Here is an 18,956-nt window from a genome sequence, read left to right on the forward strand (position 1 = left end):
AAAGGTGATAGAAGGCGCTTTTAGCTGCCGAGGCTACCTGGGCCTCCAGTGACAAAGTTGGATTCAGAAGCGCAGCCAAACTGCGTACCTGCTCCTTCAGGTGGTGCACTACCCTCAGGGCTGGTTCTAAAGGGCGGCCAGGTGGAGCACTGGCCTGAGGGCCCCTGGAGCTTGAGGGGCCCCTCCGCTCCCCTTCCACGATCCATGGCAGGAGCCACAGATCGCAGGACAGGAGGAGCTTCTGAGCCACCTGCCATCCCCCCGCTTCACCTACCTTTCTCTCTGCTGTTTTTTGCAGTGTGCGCAGGGTTACCATCAATCAAGATGGCAGCCAAGGTTTCTGTAAGGGGCTGAAGCCTCTGTTGCCATATTGGTTGATGGCAGCAGTGTGCGGAGCTTCAAAAAGCAGCAGAGAAAGGTAGGTGAAGAGGGGGGATGGCGGGCGCCTTGGAAGATCCTGTCCTGCGATCCGCGGCTCCTGCCACAGATTGCGGAAGGGGAGCAGAGGGGCCTGGGGCAGGCTGGTGCCCAAGGGCCCTGGCATGCCTGGAGCCGGCCCTGAGATTGGTCAATCTGTTGGACACAGGAATTACTCCCCTACAGCGCCTCCATCTTGCTGGGATTCAGTCTCAGCCTATTTTCCCACCACTGTGCGCGGGCACCTGTCCAGGGCTTTCACGTTCTCCCCTGATGAGGATATTATGGAGAAATGGAGCTGAGTGCTATCAGCATATTGACAGCACTTTGCCCCAAAGCTCCTGATGCTTGCTCCCAATGACTTCCTATAGATATTAAATAGCATTAGGGATAAAATAGTGCCCTGTGGCACCCCATAGCATAACTGCCAGGGGCCCGAAAAGCATTCTCCCAGTGCTACTCTCTGGACTTGGTCCCATAGGTTGGACCGGAACCACTGTAATACAGTGGCCTCGATTCTCTTGTCATGGAGACAGTCCAGGAGGGTGCCACGGTCAGAGGTATCAAAAGCAATGGAGAGGTTGAGGAGCAAAGTTGCAGACCCCTTGCCCCACTTTTGGTGAAGGTCACCCATCTTGGCAACCAAGACTAGATTATCTTTGAGGTCCCTTCCAACTATGACTTTCTGGATCTTCCGCAGGAGGGCGTTTCAACAGTCTGGGGCTATAGCAGAAAAAGCCCCGGCCTCCATGTCAGCTGACACAGTTGTTCATCTGGATGAGTGTGCGTGTGTGCACACAACACATACTTCTTTGTGTGTGTGTTTTTTTTAAGGGACGCAATATTTCTTTTTAAGCTTATGGAATTGGAAAGCACCTTTGGATACAATTCTGCTCCTGTTAGCAGCCGTTGGCAAATCTCCTGTCGCAAGTGTGGAGAATGGACCGCCACAACAATGTGGGGCAGCGTAGGCGTCACCGTCTCTTAGCCTAACATACCTCACAAGGTTGTTGTGAGGATATAATGGGAGGGGGAGAAACATGGTGGGGGGTCCCAAACTGTGGTCTGTGGACCACCAGTTATCTGCAGGCTTGATTCAGGCGGTCCACGGCATGTCTGCAAAGAACACTCAGAGTATGAATTCTGTAGAATTCTTTGGAATTCAGATTCTAATGCAATAACGATGCAACGGAAGAAATGGAACAAGCAATAAAAATGCAATTTAAAATCATGCAGCTTCTAGCACAGTGCTTCCCAACTGCTACAACAGGCAGATTTTTTTCCCCCAGTGGTCTGCCAAGACCCCCAGCAATTTTCATGTGGTGCATGGGGGGAAACGTTTGGGAACTGCAGGTGTAGTAGTTAGAGTGTTTGGACCAGTAGGATCTGCTCAGCCATGGATACTCACTGGGTGACCTTGGACCAGTCTCTGTCCCTCAGCCTCACCTATCTCATGGGGGCTGCGAGGATACGATGTGGAAGGGGATGACACTTCCTTGTTTTATTCTTTTGCTTGTATAGCATGATAGATTTGTTTTTGTTTTTAACATTGTTGTAAGTCACGTGGAGACTTTTGGGGAACAAGCGACTAATAAATCTCATAAATAATAACAAGTATACCTCGAGCTCCTTAGAGGAAACAAAAGGTGGGGTATCAATGAAATAAATAAATAAAATGTATTTTGTTTGTGCTAAGGACAGGGGGAGTGTGACCCTGTTACTCTTACTTGATCTGTCAGCGGATTTTGATACCATCGACCATGGTGTTCTTCTGGGCCGACTTGGTGAGATGGGTATTGGAGGCACTGTTTTACAGTGGTTCTGATCCTATCTCCAAGGTCGTTTTCAGAGAATAGCATTGGGTGACTGTCTTTTGGCCCCCTGGCAACTGTGCTGTGGGGTGCAGCAGAGTACCATCTTATCCCCATGTTGTTTAACATCTATATGAAGCCTTTGGGAGCAGCCATCAGGAGATTTGGGGCCAGGTGTCAGCAGTATGCTAACGATACGAGCTCTATTTCTCTGTAACATCTGAATCGGGAGAGGCTGTGTAAGCACTTGACCGCTGCCTGGACTCGGTGGTGGGCTGGATGGGGGCTAATAAACCGAGTCTGAATCCTAGCAAGACTGAGGCACTGTGGGTTGGTGGTTTCCGAGTTCAGATAATTGGTCAGTTGCCTGCTTTGGATGGGGTCGTACTCCCTCTGAAAGAGCAGGTCCGTAGTCTGGGGGTGCTCCTGGATCCATCTTTGTCGCTAGAGGCCCAGGTGACCTCCGTGGCTAGGAGTGCCTTTTACCAGCTGCGGCCGTTTCTGGACCGGGACAGCCTGACCACTGTTGTCCATGCATTAGTAACCTCCAGGCTGGATTACTGTAATGCTCTCTATGTGGGGCTGCCCTTGAAGTTGGTCCAGAAGCAGCAGGTGGTGCAAAATGCGGTGGTGAGACTGCTCACTGGGGCAGGGTATCGCCAACATATCACCCAGCTGCTGAAAAAATTGCACTGCCTGCCCATTTGCTACCGGGCTGAGTTCAAGGTTTAGTTTTGGTTCAAAGCCCTATACAGCTTGGGACCAGGATACCTGAAAGACCGTCTCATCCCTTATATCCCCAGTCGATCACTGCGCTCTGCAGGTGAGGGCACAACATAAGAAACGGACCTTTAGTGTGGCGGCACCTACCCTGTGAAATTCCCTCCCCTTGAATATTAGGCAGGCGCCATCTCTGCTATCTTTTTGGCGCCTATTGAAGACTTTCCTCTTTCCAAAAGCCTTTTAAGTTGAGACCTATCCCAGTCTGCTTCTGTGTTGGAATTGCTTTTAATATGCTTTTTTAAAATTGTAAACAATATGTTTTTTAACCCTTTTTAAAAGATGTTTTTAAAGCTTTTAAAAAAAAATGTTTTTAAAGTTGTTTTATTGTATTTTAAAGTCTGTTTTTATGATGTTTTTATGTGTTTTTAGAGCTTTTGTTTGGCTCCCTGGGCTCCTGCTGGGAGGAAGGGCGGGATATAAATCAAATAATAAATAAATAAATAAATAAATAAAGCAAATGTCTGCTCCTTTTCCCTCCTGGCTGATCTTGGATTTCAATTACTGCAAGGACCTAGAAAAACTGTTGTTTGGTTTTTGTCTTGTGTTTAATGTGTGTTTTTTTATTTAAAAAAAGCAGTTGGTGAAAGAGTCGTTCTGTTTCGGTGATGGATTTTTTGAAAAAATGTTTGTTTCAGAATTTGCTGAAAAAAGGAGGTCACACGGAAATGAAGCCTCTACATTTTTGTAAGACAAGCCACCCGGAGGCGGACAGACTGTTGGTCATCATTAGGAATGAGGACATATTTCCACACATACATAAAGTAGGTCCAAAAGTTCCTTGTCCTCTGTGCCGCAGAAAACATCTTCCAAATATTAAAATCTATGTGGGGGAGGCTGGCTGGCTGCTTCCTCCCATCACCAGTGTTGCCCCTCTCCGGAATATTGTCCACACTGGCATTTCCATGCTTAACTCCCATGCTTTACAGAAATAGCTGTGGGTAGACTGGGACAATATTGTGATGGATTAAATGGAAGTTATGCACTGTGCCACTGACCTTATGGTCGTTTGCTTAAATAGCCTCGATACATCTGTTGCGCATATCTGAGTTCCACTTGCCCCTTCCTCCTCCAAGTCTGAGAAGGACTGGGGCTCCTGATTGCCCACGTGGTGCAAGTGTCCATCTGCAACTTGTATGCAGTTCACTGGAGGGAATCTTAACCGGTTGACTGATGCTAACCCCCCCCCTCAAATTTGTGTCTTTAACAGATCCCTTCCTTGCTGAGGCTAAAGTACTTTCCCAATGTGACTTTTGCTGGTGTGGACAGCCCCGAGGATATCTTGGACCACACATATCAGGAGCTGTTCCACAGTGGGGGCTTCGTGGTGTCTGATGACACAGTGCTTGAGACGATGACAGTAGGTGAGGCATTGTGTCGGCTGTGCCCGCGGGCTGATCTACAGATTCTGAAAAAGCATAGCCCACTGGAGATCTTGTCCCTTTAGAAATAATGCAAGGGGCAATCACATAATTGAATGTTGTACCAGTATTAAGAGATACAAACATCCCTGCAAGTAGAAGACAAGCATCCAGGGAGAATCTGACCAGCCATATTAAATATGGAGTATATTGGGGGAGGCTTCCAATGGAAGACAAATATTTAATATGATTGGGCAGATTCTCCCTGACATGCTTATTTTCTGCTTGCACGGACCTCTCATCCTTCTGTTGGACAAAAGGATGGAATCACCCTTTGTTTGCACAGAGGCTGATATCAGCATGTCCTATAATTATCCACATTTAAAACTGAATCCGTTTTTCAACAGCATTTTTAACCTCCTGAGTGTTAGATTTGATTTGGGTTAATGTATGTAGCATAGAACTGGTGGCCTGTGGTGTCTCATGGTTCAAGCTATGAATACATGTCCAGTTTTCAACTCACTGGGTGACCTTAGACAAGCTGTTACGCTCAGCATCACACACACACACACTCCCAGTTTGAAATATGTGGGGATAATAATTCTGACATACTGAACAGGGTGGTTGTAAATAGGAGCAGGTATGAAATGCTTTGAGCATTTATTTGTTGACTGTATTTTATATACGTTCCTATGCTCTCAAAGCAGTTTACAGTTTAAAATAGTTAACAACGTAAGAGACATTGGCTATGTTTGCATGTAACACTAAACCATGATTTAGTGCTATGTGGTCAAGCTTCCGGGAGCCCAAAGCCATGTCAGGTTTATGCATTCTATCTCACTGAAATTCATTTCACTTTCAGTAAAGATCGGCATTATATGAACCAGGAATTATAGAATCATAGAATAGTAGAGTTGGGAGGGGCCTATAAGGCCATCCAGTTGGACCCCCTGCTCAGTGCAGGAATCCAGCTTAAAACCTATCCAGCAGGTAGCTGTCCAGCTCCAGTGTTGGAGAGCCCACCACCTTCCTAGGTCATTGGTTCCATTGTCGTACTGCTGTAACAGTTAGGATGTTTTTCCTGATGTTCAGCTGAAATCTCGCTTCCTGTAATGATCCCATTATTCCACATCCTGCACTCTGGGACGATCAAGAAGAGATCTTGGCCCCTGTGTGACAAACTTTCACGTACTTGAAGAGTGCTATCATGTCTCCCCTCAGTCTTCTCTTCTCCGGGCTAAACATGCCCAGTTCTTTCAGTCTCTCCTCATAGGGCTTTGTTTCCAGTCACCTGATCATCCTTGTTGCCCTCCTCTGAACCTGTTCCAGTTTATTTATTTATGTATTTATTTATTTATTTATTTGTGTGCATCTTTCTTAAAGGGTGGTGTCCAGAACTGGATGCAGTAGTCAAGATGAGGCCTAACCAGCGCCAGATAGAGGAGAACTAGTATTCCATGCGATTTGGAAACTATACTTCTGTTAATACAGCCTAAAATACCATATTCATATTCAGCTTGTGATCCACAATTCCAAAATTCTTCTCACATAGAATCATAGAATCATAGAGTTGGAAGGGGCCTTGTAGGCCATGGAGTCCAACCCCCTGCTCACAGCAGGAAATCCACAGCTAGAGCATCTCCCGCAGATAGCTGTCCAGCCTCTGCTTGAAGACATCCAGCGCAGGGGATCCCACCACCTCCCTAGGCAGTCGGTTCCATTGCCGAACTGCCCTTACTGTCAAGAAGCCCCTTCTAATGTCCAATCTGAATCTACGCTCCTGCAACTTAAAACCATTAGACCTAGTCCTACCCTCTGGGGCAGCAGAGAACAAATCTGTACCCTCCTCTATGTGACAGCCCTTCAGGTACTTAAAGAGTGCAATCATGTCACCCCTCAGCCTTCTCTTCACCAGACTGAACATGCCAAGTTCCTTCAACCTTTCCTCATAAGACTTGTTCTCCATACCGGCTATCATCCTCGTCGCCCTCTTCTGAACCCACTCTAACTTGTCTATATCTTTCTTAAAATGAGGCGCCCAGAACTGAATGCAGTATTCCAGATGAGGCCTGACTAATGCAGAATATAGTGGGACTATTACTTCCCTCGACCTGGAAACTATAGCTCTGTTTATGCAGCCCAAAACCGCGTTTGCCTTTTTTGCCGCAGCATCACACTGCTGGATCATGTTCAACTTGCGATAAGCTACAATTCCAAGGTCCTTCTCACACGCACTACTGCTAAGCTGGGTATTTCCCATCCTGTACCCGTGCATTTTGTTTTTGTGGCCTAAATGCAGAATCCTGCATATGTCTTTATTGTATTTCATTTTATTAATTTCAGCCCAATTGACTAGTCTATCCAGGTCCCTTTGGATTTTATTCCTGTCTTCCGTTGTGTTAGCTATCCCTCCCAGTTTCGTATCATCCGCAAACTTCATAAGGCTTCCCTCCACCCCATCATCTAAGTCATTGATAAAAATGTTGAAGAGTATCAGCCCCAGGACAGAACCCTGTGGCACTCCACTCGAAACCTCCTTCCAGTCCGAAGCAGAGACACCGACGACCACTCTTTGAGTACGGTTTTCCAACCAGTTGTGAATCCATCTGACAGTATTTCCATGTAGTCCGCATTTGACGAGTTTGCTAATCGAAAGGTCGTGGGGGACTTTGTCAAACGCTTTGCTGAAATCTAGATAGATGACATCTACAGCATTTCCACCATCTACTAAGCTAGTGACCCGATCAAAAAAAGAGATGAGATTAATTTGACAGGATTTTTTCTTGACAAACCCATGCTGGCTCCTACTAATCTAGATAGTTGCCAATGGACTCTTTTATTATCCGTTCTAATATCTTTCCCGGTATTGAAGTCAGACTGACCGGCCTGTAATTCCCCGGATCTTCTTTTTTACCCTTTTTAAAGAGCGGGACGACGTTTGCCCATCTCCAATCCTACGGCACCTCTCCCGTTCTCCAGGATTTCTCAAAGATGATGGCAAGAGGTTCTGAGAGTACATCCGCAAGTTCCTTCAATACTCTGGGATGCAGTTCATCAGGCCATGGAGATTTGGACTCATTTAGGTTAGCTAGGTATTTCCTGACTATCTCCTTATCAATCTCGAACTGCAATCCCGACCCCTTCCTGAGATTGCTACTAATGCAAGGTTGTACACTGTTCCCTTTTTGGGAGAAAACGGAGGCAAAATAGGCATTGAGCAGTTCTGCCTTTTCCTTGTTATCTGTCAACATTTTGCCATCCTCATTGAGCAGCAGTCCCACCGTTTCCTTGGTCTTTCTCTTGCTTCGAACATATCTGAAAACCCCCTTTTTGTTGTTCCTTGCTTCCCTCGCCAGCCTCAGCTCATTCTGGGTTTTAGCTTTCCTTACGCTATTCCTGCAAGCCCCAGCCGCTCGTCGGTACTCTTCCTTGGTGATGCGTCCTTCCTTCCATTCTTTATACATGCTCTTTTTTACTTTTACCTCCTCCACCAGTCTTCCGTGTAGCCACATTGGCTTTTTCCGATGTCTTCCATTTTTCTTCCTCTTTGGAATTGTTTGCGATTGCGCTTTTTGTAATACGTTCTTCATGAACTCCCACGCTTCTTGGGCTCCTTTTTTCTTTAGTCTATCTAGCCACGGGATCCTACCCATCATTTCCCTGAGCTTGCTAAAATCGGCGTTCCTGAAATCCAAGGTCCATGTTTGACTATATTCTTCTTTGGCTTTCCCCAGAATCCCGGATTCCAGCATTACATGGTCACTTTCCCCCAAGGTACCGACCGCTTTAATTCCCGTGACCAATTTGGCCCTGTTAGTTAAGATCAGGTCCAGGATTGCCGATCCCCTTGTTCCTTCTTCTACTTTTTGAAAGAGGAAATTATCAGCAAGGCCCATCAGGAATTTGTTGGAGGCTTTGTGCTTCGCAGAGTTTGTCTTCCAGCAGATATCCGGGTAGTTGAAGTCCCCCATCACTACTACTTCTTGCCTCCTTGAGATTTCAGAGATTTGTTTGAGAAACGCCTCGTCTACCACCTCTTCTTGGCCAGGGGGTCTGTAGTAGACACCTACTACCATGTCGGTTTTATTTGTTTCTCCATTTATTTTTACCCAAATGGTCTCTACCAGACCCCTTTGTTCGCTCTCTTGGATTTCCATAGAGGTGTATTTGTCTTTGACGTATAACGCTACTCCCCCTCCTTTTCTGTTGCTTCTGTTCTTTCTGTAGAGTTTATATCCTTGAATGGCTATATTCCAATCATGGGAGTCATCCCACCAAGTCTCTGTTATCCCTATGAAGTCATATTTGCCTTGATGCACTAAGACTTCAAGCTCCCCTTGCTTGTTTCCCAAGCTCCGCGCGTTGGTATATAGACAGCAGCATTGCTGAGCCAAGAATCCCCCATTTTATAACTGTGCATTTGGTTTCTTTTTCCTAGGTGTAGAACTTTGCAGTTATCCATGTTAAATTTCATTCTGTTGTTTTCGGCCCAGTGCGCCAGCCTATCATTTTGTTGCTGTCTTCCAAGGTATTAGCTGTCCCTCCCAATTTTGTATCATCTGCATATTTGATAAGCATTCCCTGCACCTCCTCATCCAAGTCATTAATGAAATATTAAGAGCACTGGGCCCAGGACTGAGACCTACAGTTCTCTGATCGTTACCTCTCCCCCAGTTTGAGAAGGAACCATTGAGAAGCACTCTTTGAGTGCAATTCTGGAGCCAACTATGGATTAGGGATGGGATTCGCTACCTAGTTCTAATCCGTTTTGGTTCTGAGAGTCCGGCTTTCATTCCGGATCTGCCCTTTTTTGTTCCTGTTTGCTTTTGCAATTCCCCCCCTTCACTATTCTTGTTGTTCTGCAGTACTTTTGATTTTTACCGTTGAAAAGTTGACCACCACTACTTATTTTAACTTCCTTTTTCCTGCTAAATTTTAATCTTAAAAAAATAATTGAAGTAACAAATACTTTTTACCAAACATTGCATTTTATTTATTCAGTGTATTTATATCATGGAAATTGTGAGGGTTATATGTTTTAAAAGCAGGAAGTAATATTGCTATCACTGTAATTATGTCGCTATTTTATATCTGAAAATCGCTTATTTTTTCTCTAATTAAAAGTGTGTATTTAAATAATAAATTTTAACCCTGCAAATGTCATGCTTGTGTGACCTCTTGAATTACTTTGTCAGCAACACCACCATTACCTTGTCTTTCTATTTCTTTGATTCCTTACAAAATGCTAAAGAAACCTGAGAATTAACAAAACAAAGAGAAAATTGGAGGGAGATTAATGGATGTAACTGGTGATCGTTATCACCTAGACAGCTGTTAAGAATGCATCAACTTAGAGAACAGCCAATTACAAAGATAATAACGTAAAATTCGGAGCGGATTTTTAAAAATAAATCCATGCTGATGACAGTCATGACCCACCGCAAGAAATCACTGCCAGTCCAAAAAGACAGCAGACTGTCAGATTAAGTCAAAATCCGGTACTAAATCTGATTTAGCAGATATTGTCCCCATCCCTACTGTGGACCCACAGCTAATCAGAATATCATGGGGCATTTTGTCAAAAGCATTGCTGAAGTTGAGATATATTATGTCCACAGCATTCCCACAGTCTACCAGGGAGATTACCCAATCAAAAGATGAGATAAGATTAGTCTGGCAGGATTTGATAAATCCATGTTAGTTTCTGCATTGTTCTCAAGACGCTTACAGACTGCTTTATAATCTCCTCCAGAATTTTCCCAGAGATTCATATCAGGCTGACTGGTGTGTAGTTCCCCGGTTCCTCCTTTTTGCCCTTCTTGAAGATAGGGACAGCATTAGCCCTCTTCCAGTCATCTGGCACTTCACCCATCCTCCACAATTTCGCAAAGATAGTAGACAGTGGTTCTGAGAGTTCTTCAGCCAGTTCCTTCAGTACTCTAGGTTTCTGGAAAGCTAGCTTCAGTTAGTTAAACAAGCCAGCTTTAATAACCTCTGGTTTGAAGTTGGCTTATTTTGAAACTTACTAAAGTTTGTTCTAAACCAGGATTCCTGGTTCGTACAACAAGCCAACATTAGTTTACAGTGATAGGAATCTCTGCAGTAGTCCTTCCCTGACTGCACAGGAGGAGGGGAGGGAGGGTGCTGATCTGACAATTTGCTCAGGCTCACTGCAGCTCATTTATGTAGTACCAAACCCTGGTTTAGCACTACATGGGAACACAACCAATATACAAAAAGAATGGAAAGGGACAGGAAAGTGAGCAAATTCAGGTACCAGTTCTTTCATTGTCTTGGGAAAGGGGAGAATGACCAGGGGGACTTGCCTCTACAGGAGAGAGTTCTGGCAGGAAGAGGCAATTGGTCCCAGCCAAGCTGATGGGAGGGGGGGCTTGCTTTCTCACCCTCTGCCTCCTGATGCATCCAGGTGGAAGGCTGCTGAAGGAGGAAATTTTGGCAGGAGAGAAACCAAATAGCCACTGGTCCCAGCCAGGCCGACAGAGGGAACCCTGCTATCTCACCTCTCCCTCAGATGCAACCTGGTGCAACTCCCCTAAATATGGAGCTCTGTCATACTAGCATACAAAGCCCTAAACCGCATGAGATCCTAGTACCTAAAAGAGCAGCATCTCCTCCGATATCAACCATCTCAGGCCCAATAGTTGGGAAGGGTGGCCCTGTGGACAAGGCCTTCTTGGTGGTGGTTCCCAGGTGAGATGTGCCCGTCTCCCTCATTATTAACACTCAGGAGGAATTCTGAAACATTTTTGTTCACCCACACATTTGATGACTGAAAGATGGCTGTTCTTGGCAACCTTGAAATGATGAGTTGTGAGGATATGTGACTGTTTCTAAATGTTTTCAATGTTTTTAATCGGTTCTGCTGTTTGCTGCCCTGGGCTGCTATGGGAGGAAGGGTGGGACAGAAATGTAATAAATGATAATAAGAATACTGATGATGATCACTAAGGGCCTGTACTATTAATAATGAGGGCTACAAGCTGTAACGTGCGCGAGTGAAGAGTTAACTCAGGGTGCCCAAATATCACAGTCTTCACCCTTCTGTTGTGCTGATGCTTTTCCTGCAGGGGAACTGAAGGAAACAGTCAAGACCTTAGAGAAGCTGAATGGTCACGGGAGGTGGAGGTGGCTCCTCCACTACAAAGAGACCAAGAAGCTCAGAGAAGACGCAAGGTGAGGACTCTGCCGCCCTTGACTGATTGCCGCGTCTGTTCCTTCCGGTCCTGTGACATGCTTGCAGGGTTTCTTTTTGCCACCATGTCACCCCCTCTGGGCCCCAAAATGCTTTGCCTGCATTCAAGGGATGCTCTGTTCACTCCTCCACCCCACCCTCCATCAGCCAGCAATGAGGGCAGCAAAGCTCTTCCTCCCAGCCTGGAGGGCAGCAAGACCCCTTTGACAAGCAGAGCCTGCTGGAAGACCACTGCTAGACCCCCTCAGCCATGCAGCCACGTCTTCATCGATTTCCTTCCTTGCTTCCTATATTGATAGATTGCCCGTTTCAGCTACTGCAGGCTCTCAAGACAGATTAATTAGAACCGTCAGATAACTTCGCTGAGGTGTCAGAAGCAGGCATGGGGATATCCTTCCTATATCTCTTTCCACACTGCCAGGCCCTGATCCAAGTAGGTGCTTCCGTGCGCCTCCCCCTCCTCCCAAGTAGCCTCCACAAGCAGCTAGGTGGGGACTTCAGCAGATCCTTTGAAGCTTCTGCTTAACTTGCTGTTTCCTCCGATGGCCGTGTCCATGTCTTAGACCCAGCCAGGAGCTCAAGCAGCTGGTGTAGGGACCTCTAGTCCTGGGGCACGGATGTCTGGATCTATTGCCTCTTCAGGGTCACTGGAGGTGGGTGTGCAGATCCTCTTCTGAGAGTCCTGAGGTTCTAGCAGAGCTTGGGAAAGTTACTTTTTTGAACTACAACTCCCATCAGCCCAATCCAGTGGCCATGCTGGCTGGGGCTGATGGAAGTTGTAGTTCAAAAAGCTCTGGGTTCGAGGTCTGGGCAGGTTTAAACCCAGACAGAGCAACTGGTCTTTGGCATGAGGACATTGCCTAACTATCTTTCCCTTGAATGCTGCTTTGGAGCACAGGACACTGCCTTTTTTTTAAATAAACAATTGTTCATTACATTTTTCAGGGTATATAGCAGGATATCCTTTTACTAAAAAATGCAGCTGAGGCAATGAGGGATCGACAGCTGCCATTTGATGTATTCTGTGTACTTATGTCCTTCGCTGTTTGAGAAAGTGCAAAACAAGTTGGAATCTCTCCTGGTCCTACCTGGAGATGCCATTGGGGATTGAACCTGGCACCTTCTGCATGCAAGGCAGATGCTCTAGCACTGAGCGACGGCCCTCCCCAAAGGTCACGAAGGCAGAGAAGTCCCCTGGGGCCTGAACGTCTGGAGCCTGACCTTTTTGAAGACCTAACGCCCCTTGCATCCATCCTGCTTCGCCGTGTCCCTGGCCATCTCCATTATCTTTTCGGCACCTTTTGAAGACTTTCCTCTTTCAACAAGCCTTTTAAGTTGAGACCTATCCCAGTCTGCGTCTGTGTTAGAATTGCTTTTAATGTTTTCTTTAATGTTTTTAACCCTTTTTTTTTTAAAAAAAGGATGTTTTTAAAGCTTTTTTTAAAAAATGTTTTTAACGTTGTTTTGTTTTAATGTATTTTAAGGTCTGTTCTTATGATGTTTTAAAGGGTTTTTAGCGTTTCTGTTTGCCGCCCTGGGCTCCTGCTGGGAGGAAGGGGAGGGATATAAATCAAATAATAAATAGATAAATAAATAAATGAAAAGTACCTGATTCTATTAAACTTGAGTGCACCTACCCCCTGCATTCATGTTCATTTATATGGTTTCTTTAGCACAGGTAGCAGCTCTCGAGGTGGGGGAGGGGGGCTGTGGTATGGATTGGAGGTGTGCTTTTTTGAGCCGTGCACATAACGCAAGGCTTGCTTGGGGCTGAGCCCTTTTGGCTTTCTCTTGCCCTGCAGGGCGGATTCTGCTGCACACGCCAAGGAAATGTTCCTGAAATCCTGCCAGGGGGCCAACCTCACAGACATTCTCCACTACCACCAATGTGATTCCAAGTCCTCCCTGAGATCGGAGCATCTGAATTGCTTGCTGAACTTGCAGGTTCAGCACATTGGCAGGAGGTTTGCTGTGTTTCTCACAGGTAGGTGATCTGCTTGGGTTTTTCATCATGCTGCACCCTTGGGTAGGAAGCAGCCTTATACCGAGTCATAGAATCATAGAATAGTAGAGTTGGAAGGGGCCTCTAAGGCCATCAAGTCCAACCCCCTGCTCAATGCAGGAATCCAAATCAAAGCATTCCCGACAGATGGCTGTCCAGCTGCCTCTTGAATGTCTCCAGTGTCAGAGAGCCCACTACCTCTCTAGGTAATTGATTCCATTGTCGTATGGCTCTAACAGTTAGGAAGTTTTTCCTGATGTTCAGTCGAAATCTGGCTTCCTGCAACTTGAGCCCATTATTCCGTGTCATGCACTCTGGGACGATTGAGAAGAGACCCCGGCCCTCCTCTGTGTGACAACCTTTCATGTACTTGAAGAGTGCTATCATATCTCCCCTCAGTCTTCTGTTCTCCAGGCTAAACATGCCGAGTTCTTTCACACTCTCCTCGTAGGGCTTTGTTTCCAGTCCCCTGATCATCCTTGTTGCCCTCCTCTGAACCCGTTCCAGATTGTCTGCATCCTTCTTGAAGTGTGGAGACCAGCTAGGTCTCCACCGAGATCAGTACTGTCTACACTGACTGGTAGCGACTCGCCAGCGATTCGGGCCAGGGTCCCTCCCAGCCCCACCTGGAGATGTCAGGGCCCTTCTGCATTCAAAAGCAAATGCTCTACCCCTGAGCCACAGCCCTTCTAATAATAGCTTTGGCCTCAACCATATCCTGGCTGCAGGGACACCTCTCATGTAGTTCTCTTCCCCTTACCGCACACGAGGGCATAAGAAGCAACTGTGTAACTGAGACTCATCCAAGTGGCCTTTGTATGTGTTCCCACTGTGATGTGGTTCCTATGTGGGGAAGGGCTTTTCACGGCAGTCACTCCCACGTGGAAAAACTCTGAATTGGGCCTACAGCACCTTGAGTTTTTGAAGAGTTTCCAGAGGTTTAGAGCAGGGCCCATGGGTGCTCAGTGATTTGCGGGCTTCATTCAGATCGTCCACGGCATGGCCGCATTAAACATTCATAACGGGTTTTAATTGTCTTTTATTCTTTTATTTCTTGTGTTGTAGTTTATTGTATTTGAATTCTATACAATATATAAATAAAAGAAATAAAAATACAATTAAAAATCACACTGCATCTAGCACAGTGCATTACAATTGCTACAACAGGCTGAAAAATCAGGAAGTGGCCTGCTAAGACCTTCAGTAATTTTCAAGTGGTCCATGGGGGAGGGGGGGAAGAAAACTACTGGTTTAGAGTATTCCTGAGCTGGAGAGTAGCCAATAAATAATGTAATGGGATCATTAGGAAAAGGACGCAGAACAAAACTGCCAATATCATAATGCCATTGCACAGATCTATGGTGCGAACATAGGATATTGTAGAGCTGCAAAAAAGTTCAGAAAAGGGCAGCCAGAATGATCAGGAGTTTGGAGCCACACATGTCTGAGGAAAGGATGCAACATTTGGAGCTTTTTAGGGGGGGGAAAAAGAGTCAACTAAAAATTTGGGGCTTAACTAGAAAAAAGGTAAGATGTATAGTGATGGCCAACAATATCAATGGCTCTAAAAGGGGCTTAGACAAATTCATGGAGGATCAGACTTTCAACAACTACTGGCCACAATCGCTAGGTTCTACCTCCACTGAATACCAGTTGCTGGGAATCACAAGTGGGGAAGAGTGTTACTGTGTTCAAGTCCTGCTTGCGGGCTGCCCATTGGGGCATCTGGTTGGCTATAGTGAGACCAGGATGCTGTTCTAGATGGACCCCCTTTGGCCTGATCCACCAGGCAGGCTGTTCTTATGTCCTTTGTGCTTAGCCAATGGGATGCCTCCAGATGCTATGGACTACACCTCCCTCATCCCTATTGGCTATCCTGCCTGGGGCTCATGGGAGCTGTAGTCCAGAACAGCTGGAGGGCACCAGCCTTGCTTCCTCTTGATATAGGCCTGATTTTAACTAAGAGCAAAAGTGCCTAAGGCATTCTTGCTGCCTGCTCCTCAGGTCTGGAACACCCTTTTTCGAATACTGTTCGTTGACGAGATTGCTTTGAGCCGTGGGGAGGAGTGTGAGCAGGCTCAAAATGATCTTGCAGGTCCAAGCATTCCTTCCTGCGCAACTCAACCCCAACATAGCCAAGGAGGGTCCCCCCCTGCTAGGCCCTGGACTTTAGTCTGTTGGCACATCATCTCAGTAACCCCCCCTTACTTCCTCATTGTAGAGAAGCCCACCACCAGCCGAGAAGCCATGGAGAACAAGGGGATCCTGGCCCTGGATGTAAATACTTTCGTTGCAACAGCGGAAGAGATGGCAGCACCATTTAGACGTGGCTGTTGGTAAGGGGGAAACCATGAGGGGGTCCCCAGGGTGTTTGTACAAGGGAGGCGGGGCGGCACTGGAAACCTTGATAGCACCAGCCTCGGAAGACACGGTTCTTTCCCCCTTGCCCCCAATGAATTGGAAGGTGGGAGCGTTGCAGACTTTGTCCCTCCTGGATGCTCTTTGTACGTCAAGGATGGGGAACCTTTTTCAACCCAAGGGCCGCATTCCCTTCTGGGCAAGCTTCTAAGGTCCACGTGCCAATGATGGGCAGGGGCCAAAGGCAAAAGTGGCAGGAGCAGTGATTGTATTACTTTGTACGGTGGGCTAGTTTCTGCACACACTCACATGCCTCTCTGTGCTCCATCATAAGCAAACAAAGAGACATTATCCGAGTTCAAGGACAGGTTCCACCTGTGCAAAAACAGGGAGGAGGTGAAACAGGGCCAGTGGAGGGCATGGATGGGGAGAGGGACTATGATCTGGGGGGAGTCCCGAGGGCCAGATAGAGAAGCTTGGAGGGTTGCATTTGGCCCTTGGGCCTGAGGGTCCCCACCCTTGTTTTAAAGGAATGTTGCTTGCACGAGCTGCTGCAGCAAGCCTGAGCAGCAAATCAGGACATCTCCCGTTTGAATCTCACCTCTGCCCTGAACTTAAGGATCTTAAGCCTGCCATTCCTTCAGCCCTTCCCCACAATTGCAACATGGTGAAATATAGAGTTCCCGTGCAGATTTGTTGAAAAGATTACAGGAGTGGGCAACCTCTGGCCTTCCGGATGATGTTGGGCTCCCATCATCCCACAATACTGAACCTGTGGGCTGGGACTGATGGGGGTTGGGAGCCTCAACGTCATCTAGAGGGCCGCTTGTTACCCACCCCTAGTTCAGAACAAGATAATTGTCTGTTGAAGTGCTTTGAACACATGCCAAACCATGTTGCTGTAATTTCTGATGCCACTATGAACAGAACTATTGAAAGGGTAACATCTGGTGGTCTGTGAAAGACCTGCATTTGTTAGTCCAATTTTCCCAGCCTCTTCTACCCCCCCCGTGCATCTTTATGTGCACTGTGTGCATTTTGCCAGAGTGCTCAGGATTGCCTGTGTGTGGTTTCCCCTCCCACCTCTTGTTTTATTCTTGCAAGAGCTGTGTCAGAGAGTGGGACTGCCCCACTGTCAGCCAGTGACCCCATGGATGAAGGGATATCTGAATCCAGGCTCTTGATCCCAGACCCACCCACATTCCACCTCCCCATGGAGGCTGATATTTCACTGTTTAGAACTGCTGCTATTCCGCAGAGCTGAAGATCTCGATGTATCTTAGTTAAAAAAGAAGCAGGATGGTTGGCTGGCCCCAACGGTAATAGAGTGTGGCTGAAGAACCCTAATCCTGCTATAGATGTTACAGCTAATAAGTGACTGTGGAAATGTTTGTGTGGTAGACGGCAGCTCAGGACACCAGCAGAGGCTACTTGGGAACATTCAATGAAATAAAAACAGGTTGGGGCCAGAACAAAGGTGTATTATTCCCCAGTGCAAAACCACATCCTAGTCTATTCCTAATCAGAGCTTGGAAAAGTTACTTTTTTGAACTACAACTCCCATGAGCCCCAGCCAGCATGGCCACTGAATTGGGCTCATGGGAGTTGTAGTTCAAAAAAAGTAACTTTTCCAAGCTCTGATTCCTATATAGTTTAGGAACTAACACTTAGACTTTTTGAGCCAGGTACTATTCTCAGAACCATTAAGGATGGGAGTGCCAAACCTTTTTTGGGGGGCCAAGGGCCACGTTGACCACAGTCAGTTCTCTGGAGGTTGTATCCACAAGTGGGTGTTACTTTTCTCTCTTTTACTAAAAAGGACAACTTTCCTGGTGGCGGCGGCTTGTGGGGTGCACAAAAACCTTTTGGCATCACAATAGGAAATGCATAGGACAGAGTTTTATATATATATATACATAAATGCTGTAGAGGCTAGAACTCAAAACACCGTTTGGAATTCTGGAGGATGTTGAATTATATCAGGCATATAATTATTTTTGGAATTTCTCCTCCCAGCCCCGTACCATTTTAATGTTCGCTATTTTAAATTATATGTATTTTCTGCATCCCCAGAAAACCTTGACAGGTCCTTACAGTGACTTAAATCTGTTTATTTCAGGTAATCAACATGGATGCCTTCCTGACCCCTCCGTGGTCCTGCCTCAGAACACTGAACAAAGCTATTTTCTGTTTGTTCTTTCAGTCCTTGGAGAGACATTACTTTTCTGTTACCAGACTTGCACAATAAAACTTGTGCATGCAGACAAAATACATAGGATGGGTTTTCCCCCTCTCATTCCTTGAATAGAAACTGTAGCTGTTGTAAGGTCTGCAGAGAGGTCTTCTCTTTATTTAACCACAATGTGGAAACTTCATAAGGAAAATGTGTGGTGTTGCTTTTTTGTTGTTATCAATTTGTCTTCAATTGAGAACACATGTCAGTGATCGGGTTGTGCAGCTAATTAGAACCGTCATAGGAAAAACAAAGCCTGTTTACTTGAAGGGTTAGGTATCTGTCTGTTATTGAAACCAGTTTTTTCCAGTCATGGTACATAATAGGCCCAATCCACCTAGAAGTTTCCTGGTTATGCTACCCTGTTTTTGCATAGGTCAGATTCAACAGCACTCGGGCAGGATGGCTTTCAAGTGGATGGCGACTGGTGTACTTGAATCACAAGCAACTTAGGGTTTGGTTTCTTTTTCTAAAACACATCAAAACCAAGTATTTGATGTTACTGTGCAATGAACACTACCTTTCAAGTTTTCTTCCTTCTTTTGCCAATGGTTGTTATTAGCTAGTAATGGGTAGAACTTTCCCCCCTTGTAGATAAGAGTTTGAATTCTGGACATAAGCCGCCGCCTCCATCTCTAGTGTATTTATGGTATTGCAATAAAGGGTCACACTAGATTACAGCACTAATGAAAGCAAAACATTGTAAGATACCTTGCGTGTATCTCTTTGGAGATTTTTTTTTTGTAACTAATCTTTATAAATAAAGCTGAAGAAAGTGTTA

General features: G+C 46.0%; 1 protein-coding gene across 3 annotated transcripts in view; it reads left to right on the forward strand.

Moving 5' to 3' along the window:
* Nucleotides 1–18,956, forward strand: part of TASOR2 (transcription activation suppressor family member 2) — a 70,789-nt gene extending 51,833 nt beyond the window's left edge. For all 3 annotated transcript variants that reach the window (XM_061638053.1, XM_061638051.1, XM_061638052.1), the window contains 6 exons: nt 3,647–3,772; nt 4,219–4,372; nt 11,458–11,563; nt 13,385–13,566; nt 15,806–15,920; nt 18,062–18,956. In XM_061638053.1, the coding sequence (XP_061494037.1) occupies nt 3,647–3,772; nt 4,219–4,372; nt 11,458–11,563; nt 13,385–13,566; nt 15,806–15,920; nt 18,062–18,065 (687 nt within the window). In that variant the 3' untranslated portion in view covers nt 18,066–18,956. The remainder of the gene's footprint in view (nt 1–3,646; nt 3,773–4,218; nt 4,373–11,457; nt 11,564–13,384; nt 13,567–15,805; nt 15,921–18,061) is intronic.

The sequence above is a fragment of the Rhineura floridana genome, chromosome 8 (genome assembly GCF_030035675.1).
Source record: "Rhineura floridana isolate rRhiFlo1 chromosome 8, rRhiFlo1.hap2, whole genome shotgun sequence".
Taxonomy (NCBI): domain Eukaryota; kingdom Metazoa; phylum Chordata; class Lepidosauria; order Squamata; family Rhineuridae; genus Rhineura; species Rhineura floridana.